The sequence below is a fragment of the Primulina tabacum genome, chromosome 8, assembly GCF_025594145.1.
Source record: "Primulina tabacum isolate GXHZ01 chromosome 8, ASM2559414v2, whole genome shotgun sequence".
NCBI classification, from domain to species: domain Eukaryota; kingdom Viridiplantae; phylum Streptophyta; class Magnoliopsida; order Lamiales; family Gesneriaceae; genus Primulina; species Primulina tabacum.
In genome coordinates this window covers 5,474,291-5,496,856 of record NC_134557.1, presented here as the reverse complement: position 1 = coordinate 5,496,856, position 22,566 = coordinate 5,474,291, and the positions used below count along the sequence as shown (strand labels likewise).

At 33.2% G+C, this 22,566-nt stretch overlaps 3 protein-coding genes across 8 annotated transcripts; all 3 read left to right on the top strand.

Moving 5' to 3' along the window:
* Positions 1 to 2,029: 2,029 nt before the first annotated feature.
* LOC142553278 (nucleobase-ascorbate transporter 6-like) lies at positions 2,030 to 7,643 on the top strand. Of its 6 annotated transcripts, none has more exons than XM_075663416.1 (16): positions 2,030 to 2,251; positions 2,426 to 2,625; positions 2,847 to 2,919; positions 3,427 to 3,524; positions 3,626 to 3,799; positions 4,143 to 4,243; positions 4,443 to 4,518; positions 4,642 to 4,701; positions 4,906 to 5,090; positions 5,729 to 5,825; positions 6,046 to 6,132; positions 6,496 to 6,554; positions 6,647 to 6,738; positions 6,837 to 6,914; positions 7,004 to 7,164; positions 7,272 to 7,643. In XM_075663416.1, the coding sequence occupies exons 2-16, from the start codon at positions 2,551 to 2,553 to the stop codon at positions 7,488 to 7,490; spliced, it is 1,635 nt and encodes a 544-aa protein (XP_075519531.1). In that variant the 5' UTR covers positions 2,030 to 2,251; positions 2,426 to 2,550; the 3' UTR covers positions 7,491 to 7,643. The 6 variants fall into 6 exon arrangements, with proteins under 6 accessions (XP_075519531.1, XP_075519532.1, XP_075519530.1 ...); XM_075663417.1 differs by having other exon boundaries at positions 2,030 to 2,295; XM_075663415.1 differs by having other exon boundaries at positions 2,030 to 2,625.
* Positions 7,644 to 9,559: 1,916 nt separating this feature from the next.
* Positions 9,560 to 13,915, top strand: LOC142553277 (xylose isomerase-like). Its single transcript, XM_075663414.1, has 21 exons — positions 9,560 to 9,798; positions 10,155 to 10,248; positions 10,355 to 10,465; positions 10,642 to 10,716; positions 10,807 to 10,936; positions 11,023 to 11,114; positions 11,237 to 11,287; positions 11,437 to 11,513; positions 11,590 to 11,644; positions 11,718 to 11,819; positions 12,068 to 12,119; positions 12,247 to 12,292; positions 12,379 to 12,434; positions 12,612 to 12,663; positions 12,752 to 12,831; positions 12,915 to 12,985; positions 13,068 to 13,108; positions 13,184 to 13,283; positions 13,375 to 13,446; positions 13,544 to 13,621; positions 13,698 to 13,915. The coding sequence occupies exons 2-21, from the start codon at positions 10,171 to 10,173 to the stop codon at positions 13,731 to 13,733; spliced, it is 1,455 nt and encodes a 484-aa protein (XP_075519529.1). The 5' UTR covers positions 9,560 to 9,798; positions 10,155 to 10,170; the 3' UTR covers positions 13,734 to 13,915.
* Positions 13,916 to 14,114: 199 nt separating this feature from the next.
* LOC142553276 (uncharacterized) lies at positions 14,115 to 22,399 on the top strand. The gene is made up of 16 exons (XM_075663413.1): positions 14,115 to 14,253; positions 14,597 to 14,749; positions 14,993 to 15,090; positions 15,252 to 15,352; positions 15,461 to 15,539; positions 15,671 to 15,731; positions 15,863 to 15,909; positions 15,994 to 16,086; positions 16,171 to 16,261; positions 16,435 to 16,483; positions 20,337 to 20,453; positions 20,540 to 20,687; positions 20,770 to 20,862; positions 20,955 to 21,023; positions 21,875 to 21,917; positions 22,018 to 22,399. The coding sequence occupies exons 2-16, from the start codon at positions 14,692 to 14,694 to the stop codon at positions 22,116 to 22,118; spliced, it is 1,248 nt and encodes a 415-aa protein (XP_075519528.1). The 5' UTR covers positions 14,115 to 14,253; positions 14,597 to 14,691; the 3' UTR covers positions 22,119 to 22,399.
* The last annotated feature ends 167 nt before the right edge of the window (positions 22,400 to 22,566 follow it).

Below are 22,566 nucleotides of genomic sequence, written 5' to 3'. Positions count from 1 at the left end.
GGTGTCAACCAACCCCCGTCCCGGGGCGTGACACAAAAAATTGTGTGATACGATCTCACGGATCGTATTTTGTGAGACGAATCTCTTATTTGAGTCATCCATGAAAAAATATTATTTTTTATGCTAAGAGTATTACTTTTTATTGTGAATATCGGTATAGTTGACCCGTCTCACAGATAAAGATTCGTGAGACTGTCTCACGTGAGACTGTCTCACAAGAGACATACTCTTAATATAATTGACACATTTCATTTAGTTTGGATCACTCGAATTTATTTTGTTCAATAAATTTGATTTGTACAATGAGTTCCATATATAATATTTGTTCTTGCCACTCTCATGCATAAAAATCACGCAAAAATTCTTGTGAGACGATCTCATGGATTAATTTTATGAGCCACATATTCTATTTGAGTCATCCATAATTTTTTTTTAAATTTTTAGTCAAAATATTATTTTTTATTGTAAATATAGACATGATTAATTTATCTCATAAATAAAGATCCATGAAACCGTCTTACCAAACATATACCTGAAATATCACAATCATAGGTTTCTTTTTCATGTTGTAATATGATTTTACGATGCAAAATATGCACGAAAAACATTAATTTTTTGGAGTACGCTGACTCAAACTAGTTCATTGATTGTTCGCTCCTCTCTAACCATTGTATTTTTCCAACAAATTATCTTCATAATTTTTTACATTTTCTTCTATACTGCACGGACAAGCTTTGTCCAAACAATGAGATTATTGAACGATTAATAAATAAATTATCAAAAATTGATTGAGAGGGAAATGTAATATATTATAATAGAATGATATTATGTTTTGTATAATTTTTGTGAAACATTTCCATCTTATGAACAAATTATCCTTCAAACCTCATATAATTACAACCCTAATCAACATTTTGTTGCTAGGACAAAGAGAAATTTTGGATAAAATGTAAATATTTGAAAAAAAAAATTTAGTTTATACTATGGGTGGATGATTATTTATTTTCTCAACCTTAATTTTCACTTGGTCACAAAAATGAAAAGATTGATTTACTGAAAAAAAATGTATCAACAAAAAAAAAGTACCAAACGGATGATAAACCCAAAAAGTAACTCATAACCCCACATTATAGTGTACACCAAACAAAAGTTGTGCTAGAAGAATAAATTTTAAATGTATTTTTATTATTTAGAGAAATAAGAATATGAAATTCAAATTTGTCATTTCATATATATAGTATTTCGTGTTAATTACGATGAATTTCAAGTTCATCTAATAACGATATCATTTGAATTTTATTTTATTTTATATTACTAACGTGTAAATAAACAATGATCTATAATCCGACGATGGGCATATCGTGTAGGTAACCATGACTAATTTTTTAAAATTTTTTTTTTGCAAGTTCATTGTGGGGGGTCAATAGTCAGGAATAAGAAAGACATCTTCCAAGTTCACTTCTCTGGTTGATGGGCTATGGGATCCACTCATAATTCATATTAAAATGTAATTAATTTTATTACTAACAAATTAAGGGTTTAATAAATAATTATGCAATTTAATTTTTGTCTAATGCAAACTTTTATTCATGTAGTTTGGATGGATGAATTTCAAACTAATAAATTTCAAATGTATTTTTGTTGTTTAAAGAAATATGACCATAACTTAAAATTAATCTTTTACATATTTATATAATGTTTAATTAATATTAATATCGATGAATTTCAAATTCACGTAACAACATTATTTAAAAATCATTTTATTTTATATTGATAACATATAAATAGATAAAGGCGTATTTAAATATAATATATTGTTTTTATTTAAACTAAGTGGAAATTCATATATTTCAAATATATATGGACCAAACTATAACCTCAAATCCTGGTAAGGGATAAGCATGGAAACCCCACTTCACTGCACAAGTTTGAAGGCAGAAATGTCGCAGCATTGGCAAATGATATTTGGTCACGTACGCATGCATGCCTTGTAGCAGCAGCACCCATTGATGCACTAAATTGGAAAACGATGTGTTCTCGAAACGATGTGTTCTCGGTGGAACAATCTATTTTGGACGAGTTATTTGTATTGATAAGTGTCACGGTCCCGCTCTTCAAAAATAAAATATTAAATTGCTCTCCTTCTTTGAACTTTGCTACACGTCTTGGGTTCTGTTACGTTGTCCCTTTCTTTCTTTCTTCATGATACCTATGATTATACTGACAATGTTGTGTTCTTTTGCTTGTTTTGGTAAGTACTAGGAAAACGTAGGAGTTGTGAGCTTCTTGTGATAGGTGAAATTACATGTGGGTTTGTTGTGATGTTATCCGGGGCTTCATTTGCTCCTTGTGTGTGTTTGAGCTTCTTTCTTGAGTAGTTTCTTCTGGGTTTTCATGTTTTTTGCGTTTTCTTTCATTTATGCAGTGTTCTCGAAGGTTTTTCAAATGGAGTGTTGCAGCTAGATTTCTCTTGAAACGTCGTGGACGGTGTTATTCTCTAGAGAAGAGAAAGAGGGCAAGAAATGGCAGGTGGAGCAGCACCAAAGGCAGATGAGCCGGCGCCACACCCACCAAAAGATCAGCTTCCGAATGTTTCTTATTGCATTACCAGCCCTCCTCCGTGGCGTCAGTCTCTGTTTAACTTGTCACTCTTTGTTTACTGTTTTCAGTGCATTCTTTCGTAATTTATTCTGCTGAAGTTTAATATAAAGTGATTGTGGAATCATTCCGATATGTTGGTCTTTTTCCCCCTTTTGGCCATCTGGCTGGACTAATACTTTGTTTCAGCTTTCCATCTCTTTTACCATCTTTATTAGAGTAGTATACCTTTTGTCAAATATTTGTAGGTTTTGGTAGAAAGTGTTAGTCAATATGCTGGTGGAGCCTGGAATTTGCAATCTATATTATTCTGTTCATATTGTAAGCATATTGCCTGGTCAACTAGTAATTTATTCGTTCTGATTCTCGTGAAATCTATGTACCTACCTTTTTCTTTCCTCTCCGAGGTAGATTTTTAAAGTCACGGCTGTTTCCCTCTCCCGCCCTTCAGAATGATTGGAGGCTTTCTTTTAAAGTTCACCTTTTCGTTGTTCTAACGGTTCTTCCATTTGCTTTAGAGTTGAGTATTATATGCTTGAACTAGTGATTTAAAAACTGATGCTTGCACTTACCATAATCAGTATGTTTTTATGCTGGATGTTTCTCATGGTTTAACAGTAGTTTAGTATGCCTTTCGGTCTACTTTCAATTCCTGGCTATAGTATAGTGCCATCAAGAAGCATTGGTCAAGAATATCGTGCCCGTTTTATGTGGATTTATTGCCTTTAGGATACTAAATCATTTATTGTATGTCTTCAATTTCGCGCCAAATGCTTCTATAAATGAGTTTGGACAGGAATTTTTGACAGTGAGGTTCTTGTTTTGCAGCTGAGGCCATCCTTCTTGGATTTCAACATTATATAGTTATGCTTGGCACAACAGTCATCATACCCTCTACTCTGGTTCCACAAATGGGGGGAGGAAATGTGTGTCATCAGAGTTGTTATACGACTTTCATCATTTGAAGTTTCTTTCTACTTGATTTTGTATGCGTATTATTTGCTTATGCATACTAGCCTTTCTTCAGGAAGAGAAAGCCAAAGTTATCCAGACTTTATTGTTTGTTGCTGGGTTGAATACTCTGTTACAAACATGTTTTGGCACCAGATTACCTGCTGTAATGGGAGGTTCATATACCTTTGTTGCACCTACAATATCCATAATCTTGTCTGGTAGATGGAGCGACCCAGATCCTATATCGGTTTGTACAATCATATTTTTTGTTTTGTACCTTCTAAATCTCGTGGGGCAAATTGACCCTTGTGCTGTGGTGCTTGCCTTCTTTCTTTTATAAACCTTACAAGCATCAGACATTTTTATCAATTATGGCATTTTAATACCGTGCATGGATCCAGGATTTGTTGAGAAATGAAAAGTAAGCGATGATACACTGAATACATTTCAACCAAGTTGTTTCCCTAAAGCAGTTCTAGACTCAAACCCGATGAGGCTTGCTATATTTCTTGACAGACATAGAATTCGAAGAAGAATTATATTGCTTTTACATAAGTTTTTCAAATATTTTTTTTTGAATTATCGTGCAGAAGTTTAAAAAGATAATGCGGGCCACCCAGGGTGCATTTATTATCGCCTCCGTTGTTCAAATAGTTCTCGGTTTCAGTGGTCTTTGGCGTAACGTTGCCAGGTTATAGCTATGTTACATATTTTATATGCCTATACAGATGCAATTGATCCATTCTTAAGCTAAACTGCCCTTTCCAAGCTTTCTACATGAAGACATTGTGACCTAATTTTGGATGTATACAATTCACATTCCAAAGGCTATTCATTCACAACGGTGTATCAATTGTTACTAATCTAATCTAATGCGTTTAAAATGGCAGGTTTCTGAGTCCAGTTTCAGCTGTTCCATTGGTGGCTCTTGCTGGTTTTGGCCTCTATGAGTTTGGTTTCCCCGGGGTATATGCTAGCCTTTATTTGTCCCCCCCAGACAAACCTCACTGCTCTTTTGTGTGTGTTTGTGTATATTATGTGAGTGTTTCATTAACGGTTGGGATTTGATGTAGTTAATTTGTGGTTTAGGTTGCCAACTGTGTCGAGATAGGGTTGCCACAGCTCATAATTTTGGTTATCTTTTCTCAGGTAACAGTTCAAATTGCAAATTTAGTAGATTTTTTTATTTTCCTAAAATGAATAGTCCAATTCAACTTCTGACCACTTTGATCGAGTTAACTCTTCAGGCTCCGGCAATCTTCTGGGATAAAATTATCAGCACAAATAGTCTTTACTTTCCGTGCAGTATATCTGGTGTAATTTGCTGTAAAAAACTGTTCTTTGTTGTTCCAGTATTTGGTCCATTTCGTAAAGCCAGGAAAGAATATCGTGGACCGCTTTGCAGTTTTATTTTCAGTGACAGTTGTGTGGATTTATGCACATATATTAACTGTGGGGGGTGCCTACAATGGAAAGCCCACGAAGACCCAAACCAGCTGTAGAACCGACCGTGCTGGACTAATTAGCGCTGCTCCATGGTATGTTGAGACCCCTCGATGATGGTTACGGTCTTGTGCATGTGCCCCACTTTAGTTTCTGAAAGTATGTCTTCACAAACTGATTTTCTATCAAATTAAATAATGTGACCTGTCTAAAAAATTAAATATTTTATGCTTGTTTTTGATTTTACAACAAAAAATTCCAAATTTTAATTAAAAATCAATTTTTGATGTCTTATAACTACTTCACCAACAAATAAAATGGTGTTATCTGTCAATAAAACTGCAGAATGATGTTGACCAATTGTACATGCTACATTGCTTAATTGGCATTTTGGTCAATCAAATCATGCCTTGCAGGCTGGAGAGTATTATCTCTTAGTTTCTTACGTCAATAAGAGATCTACTAGACTTCACAGTTAATAGAAAAGAAAAGTTTATAAAAAATTGTTGAATTTCAGATCGATATAAGTCGGATGGTCCATGTTCTAGATGTATACCACAAACCCATGGATGACTAGTATTGGCCATGGCCAACAGCTCTAGGATTCTTAATTTGGCATTGGATTCAGTTGCTATGTAAAATGCAATATGGGAAAAATACTCTAGTGTTATTGCCACAGATGATGGATTGGCGGCAATGAAATGTGATGACCATGATGGAATTGTGTATGCAGGATAAGAGTTCCATATCCCTTTCAATGGGGAGCACCTTCATTTGATGCTGGTGAAGCATTTGCCATGATTATGACCGCTTTTGTTGCTCTTGTAGAGGTTCGATTTCTTCTCCTTTATCTGCTAATTATTGATGTTCATACTTATTTCTTTCGTTCGGATTGTAAGAGATTGAATGGCTTCACTCTGCTTTTCGTACTATGCTCTTACCTTTTGGATGGGAGACATATATTCCATTCCCATGGTATTTCCAGAAAAGGAGATAACCTTTGTTGCTACTATGAATTTGCTCTTCACTGGTTTCAAATGGTAAATGCAGTCCACTGGTGGATTTATTGCTGTGTCCAGATATGCAAGTGCAACCCCTTTACCCCCATCCATTCTCAGTCGTGGTGTAGGGTGGCAGGTAAAATACAGCATTCTACTATCTCAACTGAAACACCGATCTCAGTCTTCTCTTGTCACAACATTTGAAATAATGTGTAACCTAGACGCTTACAGTAAATATAAGCAAAATAAAAAATATAAGATACACCCCAAATTTTCTGTGATGTCAAGATGTTCATAAAGTAGATTAAGTAATTGACACCTGATATCCAAACAGTCTCTGTTGTTTTGATTGTGAACATTTGAGTGAGCTCTATCATACACTTTTAACTGATTACTTTCAGGATTATCACGACAGGTATAAAATCTTTGTCGTACGCTATGTGGATAAGTATTTTACTTTAATGTTGAATAAATTCAGGGTTTGTCATGTTGAATGCAGGGCATTGCGATCTTGTTATCCGGTGTGTTTGGAACTGCAAATGGGTCATCTGTATCCATGTAAGACACTTGCAGTTGATCTCTGCATGATTTTTGAATTGACGAGTTTCAGACTCAACTTGTGATACAACCTTTATTACCTCCCTATGCAGTGAGAATGCTGGTCTGTTAGCACTGACTCGTGTTGGCAGTCGAAGAGTAGTGCAGATATCTGCTGTGTTCATGCTTCTCTTTTCTGTTCTTGGTAAAGTTCCTCGATATTTTCTTTTTTTAGATGTTTAAATTAACTTTTCTTTTAAATCTATCCCGTCTCTAGATGATCTATAATTGATCCTCTTGCAGGAAAATTTGGAGCGGTCTTTGCTTCTATACCTACACCTATTGTGGCTGCTTTGTACTGCCTCTTTTTTGCCTATGTTGGTATGCATATATTATCGCACAGAGTGCTGTGAGAAGACTCACTTACCCTGATTTGTACAGTAAATGCAAATTCATAATTCTTGTCACAGGTGCTGCGGGTTTAAGTTTTCTTCAGTTCTGTAACCTCAATAGTTTCCGGAACAAATTCATATTAGGCTTCTCTATTTATCTGGGCTTGTCTGTACCCCAGTACTTCAAGGAGTACACTGCCATCAACACATATGGTCCTGTGCACACATCGGGTCGATGGGTATGCGCAAGCACTGAGCTCCTGAATTTCTCTCTTAACATTTTGACTTAGAAAAATGCCTTTTTTTCACCAACCTTTTATCTTTTCTTGTTCTAATTATGCGCCAGTTCAACGACTTCGTGAACACACCCTTTTCATCGAAACCTTTTGTGGCTGGTATTCTTGCATATTTCTTGGACAACACATTACACAAGAAGGATGGACAGATAAGGAAAGATAGGGGCAAGCAGTGGTGGGACAAATTCCGTACGTTCAAATCCGATACAAGAAGTGAGGAATTCTATTCACTTCCCTTCAAACTTAACAAATATTTCCCATCTGTGTGATGTTATGTGTTCAAACCGTTGATCTTCCTTAGAAATCTTACTCGGTTGGTAGTGTCCTGTAAGAAAGTAGAATACGTGCGCTTGTAGGATGTAATTCTTCTTTTTAACTTGTGCGTTTCTGTTGAGGAAAATTAAAGTACAAATTGCAACACACATGATGCTTGTGTATTACATGCCGATTTCTTTTTGATAAAATGGGGTGGGAAAATCTACCAACCTGACACCCACACAAGTGAGGCTCTGACCTAAGAACATTTGAATTTTAAGGATTCATCTTATCATTAGCAGAGGGAGCTTTGACTATGGTCAGCTGATGTAGACTACACCAGCTGACTATCGCACGTGTTGCGTACATGTAATTCTTAATTTAAATTTTTTATATTAAGAAATATGAATGATAACACCATCTAATTTTTTTAAAAAAATTGAATAAAAAATTAAAGAAAATATTGTAGTTTTAACTTTTTTGAAAAATTGATATGATACGATAAGAGGATATGGAGTTTTATAATATTTTTATTAAATGAAATATAATATTTTTATTGTTTTATAGGGTGGTTAGTATTTTTAAAAATGACACCAAAATAACTTTTTATTTTAGGGGGAGTAGGTCTGTTGTGAGATAGTCTTACTAATTTTTATCTGTGAGATGAGTGAACTCTACTGATGTTTACAATAAAAAGTAATACTCTAAGCATAAAAAGTAACATTTTTTCATGGATGACCCAAATAAGATATCTGTCTCACAAAATACGATCCGTGAGATCGTCTCACACAAATTTTTGCATTTAAGGGGGTTGTATATACCCGATCGGGTAGTTATCTACCAGAACTCGACCCGATCAGATATGCTAAATATATCTGATCAGGTTCGGTAACCTGATCTCATTTCCCACTCACAACCTAATTTCTGAATATTTTTAAAAATTATATCCAAAATTCTAAAATATTGCATTGGATAAATATTTCTTGAGTAGGTCTTTTGTGAGACGGTTTCACGAATCTTTATCTGTGAGATGAGTCAATCTTACTGATATCCACAATAAAAAAATAATACTCTTAGTATAAAAAGTAATACTTTTTTATGAATGACTCAAATAAGAGATTCGTCTCACAAAATATGACCCGTGAAACTATCTCACATAAATTTTTGTCATTTTTTTTGTGATTAATAGATTATAGTCCATTAAAATAATATAAAAAAACTCTTGATAAGACAGTTGATAAGATGGCCACGTCATTCCCACGCACTTTTTCTTTAGGTGATTTTATCTGAAACGAAATATTGAAATGACAAATCTACCCTTACTTTTGGAACTAAAATTTACCACAATTCAAATCATTAGCAAAATCTGGATTTTTATTTTTCGAAATCCATGTTTGGCATGTAAATAAAAAGGAATCTTGGATTTAAATGGATCGGCTTATAATTAAATACCATCTAATGCGTCTTATTAAATATTGATTTTGTAAAGAAAATGCAATTACATATATTTTTGAAATTTTATGTAAACTATTTTCAATTTGTATAAACGGAAAATAATCATTAGATTATAATAAAAGCTACGCCTAATTAAATAAATTTCAATTTAAGAGTGACTTTTTAAAAAGAAGGAAAACAACCCAACTCTATAAATTTTTCATCGACTCTTCTAACTAATGTATGAACGATTATTAAATGACGTGCTATTTACAAAATTCGGTAAAAACTTGTATAAGACGATCTCACGAGTCATATTTTGTGAAACAGATTTCTTATTTGGGTCATCCATGAAAAAATATTACTCTTTAAGCTAAGAGTATTATTTTTTATTATGAATATCGGTAGAATTGATCCATCTCATAGATAAATATTCGTGAAAATCCATATCAGCATCGAGATTGGCGTGATATCCAGTTTTAAGATTATCGGTTTATTTCATCCGACCCATGTGGACATTACTCCCATGATAGGATAGATGGCCAAAATTTGCCCATACATATATAAGATCCACTTTTTTTTTGAAATTGTACCCGCTGAAATGAAGTGAGAGTACTGTCACGCAGGCAAGATCTCGTTAACCAAGATTATCCACGCTTTTATTCCATCGGCACGTGGAGTGCGAAAAGCCCCGTACAAAACCGAAAATCTCCTCAAATCCCGTGAAATCTCGGTTCCTAAAATTGCTTTTCAAAAAATAAGAGTTCTCGTTTGACTAGAATACTCGCAACAATATCAGCTACTATAAAATATGCACCTCTTCCATTAACGACGATTTCTGTGAGAAGTGTGTTTTCTGCTTAAGTTCTGGAAGAATCATCTTTCTTTGTAAGTTATTGGGTTTGTTGTCTTGTTTTTTTTTCTTTTGGGTTTTAGGTGATATGTAAGTTTATTTGACGTTTGTTGGAATTTAATTGCTTTGATTTTTTATAACTGGGTATGTTCCTTTTTTTCCCTCAGAAAATTATTTGATTTGTGGATATTGATTTAATTTAGTTAAAGAAAGGTGGCTCTTGATCTTGGTTTTGAAATTTAATTTCAGGTTGTCTCTTTGACAAAGATATAATTTTGATACAAGGACTGATTTGTATGCAGTGAAAATTTGTTACCTTTGTTTCTTAAGGTTAAGAGTAAGAATTCATCGAGATGGATCATTATTAACTCTTTGTAAATTTTGTTTGCAGAGACCTTTTTCTGCTCATGATCACGATGATACAAATGAAGAGTGCCCTTTTCTTGTTATTGGTTGTTTTTATTAACGGGGTCTGTAACATAGTGGTAAAGATTCAATTTTTGGTTTATGAATTTTATTCTCTCTCCTGTTGATGTCTATGCGGGGGTTTATCTTGTGTTGTGATTCTAGACTGAATTGAATTGAATGCAGAATGCGGCTTCGCTGCCAATGTGCCCGGCAGATGTTGAGAGTGATTGTGCCAATGGTTCTGGTGAATGGGAAGGGGAGTTCTTCCCAGGTATTCCAAAGATTAAATACGAGGTATTGAGTTCAAATGTGCATATATCATGTTTTTCTTCTTGATTTTGCTTCTTATAGATGGTTGATGGAGTATATTATGGTTGAATTCTCCAGAATGATTGCTTAAGAATACTTCATATTTTGTATGCCAACTATTGTTTGACATTGTTACAACTTGAACCCTTTTGCTAATGTAGGGTCCTTCCAGCAAGAATCATCTCGCATATAAATGGTATAACGCAGAGGAGGAAATTCTTGGGAAAAAGATGAAGGTGAGAGTTTTATTCCATTTCTGTATTATATTTAAGCACCTTTGGAGGAATTATATTACCGGGAACTCTTAAAATATTGATTCTTGGTAGGACTGGATGAGATTCAGTGTTGCGTTTTGGCATACTTTCCGTGGAACTGGGGGTGATCCGTTTGGCGCACCAACAAAGATGTGGCCATGGGAAGATGGCACCGATTCTTTGGCAATGGCTAAGAGAAGAAGTTAGTGTTTTGCAGTGTAAATTTTGGATTTGTGATAATATGGGAAATTGAGTTGCTTAATTATATTACGTAAATGTGTGATTCAGTGAGAGCAAACTTTGAGTTCATAAACAAGCTTGGGGTGGATAGATGGTGCTTCCATGATCGGGACATATCTCCATATGGTAAAACGATCAAGGTCTGTGAGCGCAGGAAATTTACAATTTATAGGTTTTTGTAATACTTGGAGCCTGGAGACCACTTTATTTATTATTTTTAATTAGTTTGTAAATGGTTGTACATTTCCTCTTTCTTTTGTAGGAAACTAATGCTAACTTGGATGCAGTGGTGGCTCTTGCCAAGGAGCTTCAGGTAATTTTTGTGCTAATCAAGAGGAGTTAGTAGTTAGCACATCTACTTACCAAATCATCGTTAATATTTTTTTAAAATTTTATTTTCCTGTGCTATACATTTATGAATCTCTATCTAAACTGCCGTTCGGTCCTTTCTTGAATCAGCAGGGAACAAAGATTCGTCCGTTGTGGGGTACTGCCCAGTTGTTCCATCATCCTCGGTTCATGCACGGAGCTGCAACTAGGTAATTTTTGGCTGAATTTGATAAGCCATGAATTGATATTGAGCTCAACTAATGTCCAAATCTTGTTACAATCCAGCTCTGAACTTGGAGTATATGCATACTCTGCAGCACAGGTGAAGAAAGCCATGGAGGTCAGTAAGCTTGGATGTGTTACTTGTGCTTTACGCGTCCTCCAATCTCAATGTAATTAACCTTGCGTCACAGGTCACACATTATCTTGGTGGAGAAAATTACGTCTTTTGGGGTGGCCGTGAAGGTTATCAATCTCTTTTGAACACAGATATGGAAAGAGAGCTCGATCATATGGTCAGATATTATTTTGTTTCACGTTTTTCTTTTCTATTTTTATATCTTTGCTTTAGATGTTATAATTCTGTGAGTGATTGAAGTTGGTTAAGTTGTAACTGATTTTAGTAACATGCTTTGCTTGTAATTTATTTAGTTGCTTACTTAAAGTTGGTTAAGTTGTATTGGTTTTAGTGATGCCAATTCATTGATGTGTTTCTGATTTTGTCTCCAATGTTTTTATAATATTTTGTTTTATCTCGTTGCAGGCAAGATTTTTTGAAGCAGCTGTTGCCTATAAGAAGAAAATTGGATTTAACGGTGCCTATATTTTCTACTTTGATCTACAACTTGTTTACGCTATGTCAAAAATTTATGCATGTATTTTTTTAAGAAACTATATATCCTCTTTGTGTTCCTGTGAATCTGATACGGATGCCTGGGTCAGGTACACTTCTTATTGAACCAAAACCCCAGGAGCCTACAAAGCACCAGTAAGTTTTTTTAAACATTGTGCACTTAAGAATTGCTACTTTTGTAGTAAATGTTAAGCTTATGTGACATACCTTGATCATTCCAGGTACGATTGGGACGCGGCAACAGCCGCTAATTTCCTTCGAAAATATGGATTGATAGGTAAGTTGATTTAGTTGTATTGGCTTATCAACAAGGCAAACTGAATGGCATGTCGAATTGTCATTCATTTTCTCGACTGTGATGTTATCTTCTTCTCGTGTTCTTCTTTGGTTGAATTTATTCAATTTGGCACTTTTCGATAAGAAACACCAATTTTTTTACCCATCTCTTTTGCAGACGAATTTAAACTTAACATCGAGTGCAACCATGCAACTCTGTCTGGTCACAGGTTTCTCATGTTCTTTTCGCTATTCTAATTTAATTTGAGCATCAACTAGTTCGTTGCTTCCTTGAAATGTTATTCTTTGTTCTTCCAGCTGTCATCATGAGCTTGAGACTTCAAGAATCAACGGTTTACTGGGGAATATTGATGCAAACACTGGCGACCCTCAAGTTGGTGTGTTGCTGAAGCGATTAAATATTCAATGCTATTTAACCTGATCGATAAGTAGTCAAATGCATGACATTTCAATGCTGCAGGTTGGGATACGGACCAGTTTATGATGGATGTAGGAGAAGCAACATTAGTTATGCTCAGCGTTGTTAAAAATGTACGTCGAATCCTTAACTCTCTGTAAAACAACTCCTTGAGTGAAATAAATACGCGCTTACGTGTTTCTTCGTGCATCACAGGGAGGACTTGCACCGGGAGGATTCAATTTTGATGCAAAACTGTATGTTTTCTTTGACTCCTTGTAGCTTTGACGTTACCATTCACAGATTGATAATATTTTTTCTAAATGTAACAGGCGAAGAGAAAGCACAGATGTCGAAGACTTGTTCGTTGCTCACATTGCTGGCATGGATACTTTGGCTCGTGGGCTCCGAAATGCTGCCAAGTTGATTGAGGTGATATCGCTATTACCCGTCATCAAATATAGATGCATTCCCCACCACCCCCCCTCTAAAAATTAAACTTGGTATTCTTCTTTTGAAACAGGATGGATCCCTGGCCGATCTCGTTCGCAGGAGGTATCAAAGTTTTGACTCTGAACTGGGGGCTCAAATAGAGGTCAATATTCATTGTTTTAACAACCATCTTTTCTTTTGTATGGGTAATGATTTGTGCATTTCCACTTCTTAACTAATGTAAATTATATGGTGCACAGGCTGGAAAAGCCGACTTTGAGTTGCTGGAGAAGAAGGCGATGGAATGGGGAGAACCCGTGGTTACTTCTGCTAAGCAGGTACAGTAGATCATATGCATTCATCGACTTGACTCGAGGCTGTTTCCTTATGCATGTTTTCGAATTAATTCTGCAGGAGTTGGCGGAGATGATCTTCCAGGCTGCCCTGTAAGCCGTTTAAGGAGCCGGACGAGCTTTTTAATTTCCCTTTTTTCTTTAAAAATAAGGCAGATGGGGAACTCAAAAATGGAATACATCAAATCAATTAGATTTCAAATCCATAGGTTTTTATTAGTTTTACGTTTTATTGCACGTTACCATATAAACAGTTGTATTTGATATTTATGGTCTTATTTTTTTTATACAATATGAAATTCATGTATTTGGAATCTTAGAAAAAATTGAGAAATCAATTACATATAATAAAATATATATAAATATGTTGAAAAAACCAAAATGTTAGGAAAATAGGTTGACTCATCTCACAACAGATATTTGTAAAATCGTTTCATAATATATTTACTCTAATAAAAACTAGCGATTTTGTATGTTTTGAAATTTTATTTTTATATAAAATAAAATATATTATTTCGTCAAAATATTTATCGCGAGTACTAAAAAACTGTCCATCAACCATCAAAATGTAGATCGGATCTATTTTGGCTGGACTGATTGCTACCTGCAACTCCCAGGTTTGCATATCACAGAATAAAAAAATAATTGCTGCGACGAAATTCTTTCATTCTTACCTATCTTCCTGAAATTCATCAACTCCGTCCAAATTCCGTCCTTTGTTGTACATGTGGGGAATTCCGTAAAGTTTTGTGGTGGCAGTGTTCCTTTGGCCAACTACTGGACCATTTGATTTGGATCCGAATAGCATATTCTCTTAAGCGAAATCGTTACACGTTTCGCTATTGTGTTTTCACTCTGTTCGTTTCTGTCTACCTTTCATAGACTGGAGTTATTTCCTGCACGCATAATTGGTTCCAGAGTTTTTGGTCGTTTGGTGAGCTTTTCTATTTTTGTTATTAGGCTCTGACGTTGAGAAGTGGGGGTGTTTGCTATGTTTAAAAAGGCTGCAAAGTGAAAATTTGAGATCTTTGGTCGTGGGTTTCTTATTCTGATCAATGAGGAGTTCGGAAGAGAGAATTGTTGCTGTGATCATGGTGGGAGGACCCACTAAAGGTTGGTGTGATTCTTTGGGTTTAAAACTAAGCATTGTGAACTTCAGCTCTTGTTATGAAGCGATTATTTATTACTCCGGATGATGTAGTTTGAAACTTTATATAATTTCGTTGTAATTCTTGGAACCACGTAGTTCTTAGTCGAGTAATTGGATCCTTGATTTGGATAAGATGACCGTTGTGATCGTAATATTTTGCTGTAAGAATTCATGATTGATGTTCAACTATGGATCTGCGGATGCAGGTACCAGATTCAGACCATTGTCATTAAATATTCCAAAACCCCTGTTTCCTTTGGCTGGACAACCGATGGTTAATCATCCAATATCTGCCTGTAAACGGGTGCGCAATACTATCAAAAGTTACCGAGTGCTTCGACGATTACTTTACTGGGACTCCCATTACGTAGATGTGATAGATGATAAGTATATGTTGCAGTGGTCATCTAAACTTGTGATATGCTAAGTGTGAGAGTAACTGGCTTATTTGAATTTTTTTTGTAGATCCCAAATCTAGCACAGGTCTATCTTATTGGTTTCTATGAGGAGCGTGAATTTGCGATGTTTGTATCTTCAACTTCTAATGAGCTCAGAGTTCCCATTCGGTAATATCTATGTTTTTTTTATAAATTTTCTTATTTTTCAAGCTCATCTAGTTCTTTTGTGCCATATTTATCATTGATAGTGTTGTCTGTTGATCTTTATGGCAACAGATACTTGAAAGAGGACAAGCCGCATGGTTCGGCTGGTGGACTTTATAACTTTAGGGATCTAATCATGGAAGACAATCCGGTTGTTACTCTATGCCTTGTCTGATATTATTTATTTTTTTAGGGAGCTAACATCCAATTTGTTGAAAAATTAGAGAACAAAGATTTCTGTTTACGTTATTATAATTCTGTTCCCTCTTATTCACTTGGCAGGCTCACATCGTTTTGTTGAACTGTGATGTTTGTTGCAGTTTTCCATTGCCTGAGATGCTAGGTATTTATCTCTGTGTTTCCATCGTTAATATTTATTAGAGTTATTTGCATACCTGTGGATTAAGTCTCTATTTCCAATTGAAGGATGTTTTGAATGTTGAACTTAAAGTTTGTGGGTGGTTTATTTTGCAGATGCTCACAAAAGATACGGCGGGATTGGAACAATACTGGTTATCAAGGTTGATAAGTTTATTTTTCATTTGTGTCAGCACAAAACTTCTTTTTTCCATGTTACTGATGTGTCCCACACTTTTATTGTGCAGGTTTCTCCTGAGTCAGCTAGCCAGTTTGGGGAACTTGTGGCTGATCCTGATACCAATGAACTGTTGCACTACACTGAGAAACCTGAAACTTTTGTTCGTAAACTTTATGAAATTCAACTGATACACTCACGACTACCATGAGATGCATTATAATTTACCTTTCTATTTGGAAAACAGGTGAGTGACCGTATAAATTGCGGTGTATACATATTTACCCCGGATATCTTTGTGGCTATTCAAGGTGTATCCACTCAACGAAAAGACAGAGGTTAGTCTTGATATTTTAGCCTGTTAATTCCGTACCTTTCTGATTTTCAATTTTAATGAGTGACAGATTGTTTTTGGTGTTTGCCCTAAATACAGTACGCATTTTTATCGATCTTCACCACAATATCAAGAAGACATCTCATCAAGATGCATATGTTTGGTTTTTTATTGCAGCTACTTTGAGGCGTGTATCCAGCTTTGAAGCACTTCAACCTGCAAACAGGTATAATATCATCGTTCAACTCTCTTATTTATTTATTTATTTATTATTACTAGAAAAATGTACGTGCGTTGCACGTAAAAATCTAAACTGGTGAAAATATATGTACGAAATTTTGATAATATTTAAATGAATTAAAACATGGTTAATAACATTTATCAACTGAAACAAACTAAGCCATAAAAAATAAAAAATCATGACCATAGACGGTATATGAATCAGATAAATTATCTTATCCACTTGACACACTTTCTATATGCTTCTTGGTTGATTTTGACAACTCAACAACTCTTTGTCGTAGTTTGTTATAATATGCATATAACTATTTTGGTATGTTCAGCAAGTATCTGATCGTCTTTAACATCTATTATGTTATTTACAATCTTTATCGGAGATCTGACATGCTCGTAGTTTGCTTCTTTATCTCGCCATTTTTTCTGTTTTCTACATTGTTTTTATCTGATAATCTTATTTTTCCGACTATTTTTTTATTGTTAAATGATTTTTCTGCTTTTGACAATCATCAACTATAACTCTTAAGAAAAAATGCTTTTTCTCGTGATAAGTTTTCACTTGTGACTAAAAATATGTATAACCTATATATTCTTCAACAACATAACCAATGAATGATGTTGCACCTTTGTCAAATGTTGTGATATTTGTGATATCATTTTTATATATTTAGTATCAATATTATCAACATATAGCTATAAGGTTAATAAATTTTTAACAACTATTTCTCAATCACTGTGAGAAAAATACTTGAAATCTCTTCAAATGACTATATCTTAGAATTGTGTCCTCATTTAATTTGACGCAATTGAAGAAAGTCATCTTGATCGTCATTTTTTGGAATCTTTGAAATAATGATTGCGTGCATCATGTCATGAGGATGATATAGTTTCAATCTCATTTGTTGCGTTTAGAACATAATATTATATTATTCATTGAAACTAAACAAATTTTCTTCTATCGAGTTTATATTTTGTTTTATAATATTTTATATCTTGTGGAACGATATATAAAATTAATTATTGTATTTTAAAAATCTTGAGAAGAGATACGAATAATGTAATTAAGATATGCATATGAGATATCATTCAAATATATGTCAAAGTATTTGTCTCATTCAATATCTCATGATTATCATCTAATAATATAACCATTTAGATTTCATGAGCATTTTATGATAGTCAAAATTAATTTGATGAAATATTGTAGAATTTTATTTGAATTTCAATATTTGGCTAAGTGAATTTATTTGACGAGGGGTTTTCTATGCTACCATCATATATGTTATGAATTAGCTGGTTAGACATTTTGACTAAAAGAAGAGACAAAAACAATCTTGTTGTCACCTCGAAATATATCAAGATAATATTGGAGGAAGTCACACAATTTTTCTTAAACCATAGAAAAATATTAGGCATGTGTTAACTTGTGATATAATAAAAATTTAGAATCATGCATAATCATTGAATTAGAACAAAATCGCATGCCAAAAATCTACTGGATATTATATATTTTAATAATTTATCCATATTTGTCGTTCACCAGAGGACTCTTAGACCTACCAAATTTTGTAGTTCACCCATTATTTTCATAATAAATAATATTACAAAAATAATATAAGCAAATACATAAAAACTCAAACTAAAATGCCTTCTATCAATCTAAGTAAAACAAATTGATTAGAGAATATAATAATGTCGTAAAAATTTTAAATATTGATTTATAGACAGAAGTTTGGAAATACATTTGCCCCAATAAATAAAAAATATTATCTCTTGATATTCTGAGACATAAGGTAAAAACGAAGAAATATTTCTATTTTTTTAATATTTTCTAAGTCACTTCAAACCAGGTAATCTAAGCAAACAGAAAACATGCATTATGTGTTTAAAAATTAACAAAATATCTCAACAATAAAAAATTGAAAAATAACAATTTTTGTTGGATATTTGATTTTGTTTTCTCTTTTCTTTGTGCAAACAAACAAATCACATAAACAATCCAAACACAATTACATGATCAATACAAATGACATATAACAATCAAACATGTTAACGCTAGGGTAAAAAAACTCCTCTAATTGCAATTGCCCCAATAAATAAAAAATATTATCTCTTGATATTCTGATACATAAGGTAAAAACGAAGAAATATTTCAATTTTTTTAATATTTTCTAAGTCACTTCAAACCAAGTAATCTAAGCAAACAGAAAACATGCATTATGTGTTTAAAAATTAACAAAATATCTCAACAATAAAAAATTGAAAAAATAACCATTTTTGTTGGATATTTGATTTTGTTCTCTCTTTTCTTTGTGCAAACAAACAAATCACATAAACAATCCAAACACAATTACATGATCAATACAAATGACATATAACAATCAAACATGTTAACGCTAGGGTAAAAAAACTCCTCTCATTGCAAGAATACAAAATGGTCAAATGGAGCATATTATTTAGTAATATTTATTTAACATCATTTATAAAAAAATTGACTAAATATTTATTAATAATTTATTTTTATTCAATCCGACTCATCTCCCTTTGTCTTCCTATTATTATTTGACGGCAATGTATAAATTTAAGTAATTAAAATTAAATTTAAAAGTAAATTAAAATAATAATTAGTTTGATTGAGTTAAATACACTATTAATGATCTTATTAAACTAAGATAAAAAATGACTTAAATAACACCATTAACATGACAAATTATAAAACAAAAAAAATAATATAATAGTAAGCTCACAAATGAAAGTCATATATTTAATAGATTAATAGATAATATATTATTTAGTAATATGTATTTAGTATCATATATTGAAAATTGATTAAATAACTTAAATGTTTGCAATGAAATCACTTACATACAAATATTTTCTATCAATCACGTATTTTTGTTGATACATAAGTAATCTAAATATATCTACATTCTAAATGGGAAAAAAATGTGTTATATGACCTTAATATTTATTAATAATTTAATGTTATTTAATCACATTCATCTCTATTCGTCTTCTCATTATTACCTTAATGTTCGTAATACTAACAATTTATAACATTATGATAGTGATTTTCTGTGAATTTGATCTCGAATGTGAATTGTAGATATATTTAGATTCACAATTCACATTCATATATTTATATAGATATAGATTATTATTAAAAGAATATATGAAAAAGAAAACATGTATTAATTTATGTAAATTTTAAATTTAAAAATAAAAATGTATTAATGATTATTATTAAAAGAATATATGAAAAAGAAAACATGTATTAATGATTATTATTAAATGAAGGTAAGGATAATAGAGATATAGATATAGAATATTATTAAAAGAATATATGAAAAAGGTAAATTTTAAATTTAAAAATAGAAATGTATTAATGATTATTATTAAAAGAATATATGAAAAAAAAATGTATTAATGATTATTATTAAAAGAATATATGAAAAAGAAAACATGTATTAATGATTATTATTAAATGAAGGTAAGGATATTTATGTAAATTCACAATTCACATTCATATATTTATATAGATATAGATTATTATCTCATTGTGAGGTGGTTAATATCAAGAAACTTCTCTTCTGGTTTTATAAATTGTAATAATATTTGTGCAGCCAAATAGATTACAACGTGCTTTACAACGCTGTATAAGATAATAATTACAGTCTCACCAGAACTGTAATCCAATTGTTCGGTTGTCTAAATCTCCCCAGCCAATTCATCCTTGTAAACTCCTAAATATTTTGCAAGATTGGATCAATGATACGAATTTGTTCAGTTAATGAACTTATTGGTTTGGGCCACTTCTATTTCTAATACAAGTTCATCTGCAGGAGTCTTCCCACTGATTTTGTAAGATTGGATCAAGATATTCTTTCACCACTTGCTGGGAAGAAACAATTTTATGTATATGAAACCTTGGACTTTTGGGAACAAATCAAAACACCAGGGTGAACGAAATTTTAGATACTCGTTTTTCCATTGTATCTTACATCTTATTTGATTCCATCTTAATAATTTCCTCTCGTTTTTTCAGGATGTCTCTGAAATGTTCAGGACTATACCTAGCCCAATTTAAGTTTACCTCACCACATCTCTTGTCAAGTGGTGATGGCACCAAGAAAGCTACCATTTCAGGCGACGTATATATTCATCCATCTGCAAAAGTTCATCCAAAAGCGAAGGTCCCATATTCTTTTGGTGGGGTTTATAATTGTGAAATATGATATGATCTGATTTTGTGTTCTTCACCATAAACATCAACAGATTGGTCCAAACGTTTCAATCTCAGCTAATGCTAGAATAGGAGCTGGTGCGAGACTTGTTAGCTGCATTATTCTTGATGATGTTGAAATCAAGGTAATGATCATTGAAACTACTGGATTGGAAATATGATCTATATGTGTGTCATTGGTTCTTTGATGCACAATTGTTTATTCAATGCTTGTCAGGAAAATGCAGTTGTTATTAATGCAATTGTTGGTTGGAAGTCTTCCATTGGAAGGTGGTCCAGAGTACAGGTAATCTTAAATCTCTCTAACTTTGATATTAATCAATTTTGGGGGATTTCCGTTTAAAACATCCTGCAACTAGTAATGTTTAAAGTATGTGCTGTTCCATCCTAAATGAATTTACCAAACTTATAACTGATTTTTATGATAGTTAAAAATTTAAATAATTTGGATATTTACTGTCAATCCTCAAAAAATGGTTGTAATTTCGTAGAATCACTCTGTCTTTGGGTGGGAGACCCCTGTAACAACTTTTTTATACGCTAATGAATCTTGCTAAAATTCATTTTGTGCAAGGGGATAAGAAGGGTTCATTTGAAAATTCACCATAGTACAGAATCCATATTTTTAAAACTGTCAGTTATACGAATGTGATGAACAAGACACCATTTTATGTGCATGCAGTTCCTGCCTAGGCACTGGCGCTAGTTTCTTTTAAATATTACTTCGAATTTTATGAACAAGACACAATATTGTGCTTTTATCGAATCAAGCTTCGAATAGCATCGAATTTTTTCCATCAATCCAAATACAACTTTTAAGTTTTTCGATTATTTCTCAGCACCTACTTTGTCACATGCATACACATTTAATTATGAAATAACAGCTAATTTTTTGCCCCTTTGTTTGTGTTCTTTTGATTGTTCCTTTATTTAAGACAAAGATACGATAAAGCAATGATTAAAGGAAAGTAAAAGGAGTAAAGAAGGCTGCTTGAGACTGTATGTTTAATAGAAGCTATCATTTCAGGAAGTGGAATTATATAAGAACATACTAAGATAGAAAATGGTGGATAACATAAGCCATGGACTAAATAATCATGGGTAACTTTCTCCTTCACCTCGATTTTCAAATTTCAGGGTGCAGGAGAGTACAATGAGAAGCTTGGAGTTACGATTCTTGGTATTTTCAATGCGATTTTTCCCTTCTCTGTCAAAGTACTAGATTTCTTGATCGTCTTCCATCTTGATCCCTCAACTTACCAAAGATATATTCGAACCAGGTGAATCAGTCGCAGTGGAAGATGAAGTTGTGGTGGTCAACTGCATTGTCCTTCCAAACAAGACTCTAAATGTCAGTGTTCATGAAGAAATCATCCTCTAAAACATGAAACTTCAATTACGAAAATTTTGGGATTGTTTCGGTTTGATTCTTTATTCGATCTCTAAGTAGTTGTTGCCGCAATTTTTTAGTCACACATTGTGATGAAATAAATGAAATGCATATTATCATCTTAACGTTGGTAGTATCGGGGAGAATTTAGGACTCGATGATACACAGAGCAGTCGAAAGGGACTGGCTTTCTTATGTAGTAAAAAGATTTTAATACTTTTCCTAATTTTATGATGGAATCAATCTCCCAGAAACTCTTCTAAGAGTCTCTATTTGTTTTCTCTAGATGATTACCTGTGGCTTTGTGGAGGGTTCGTACACAATTTTTGCTGTAGATTTGTATACAAGAAATGATCAGATTGCATTATACTTAATGTTGCTGTTCTTTTCCCCCCTCGCTTTCACAATAGAGAAATGTGATTTACTTGTGCATGGACAG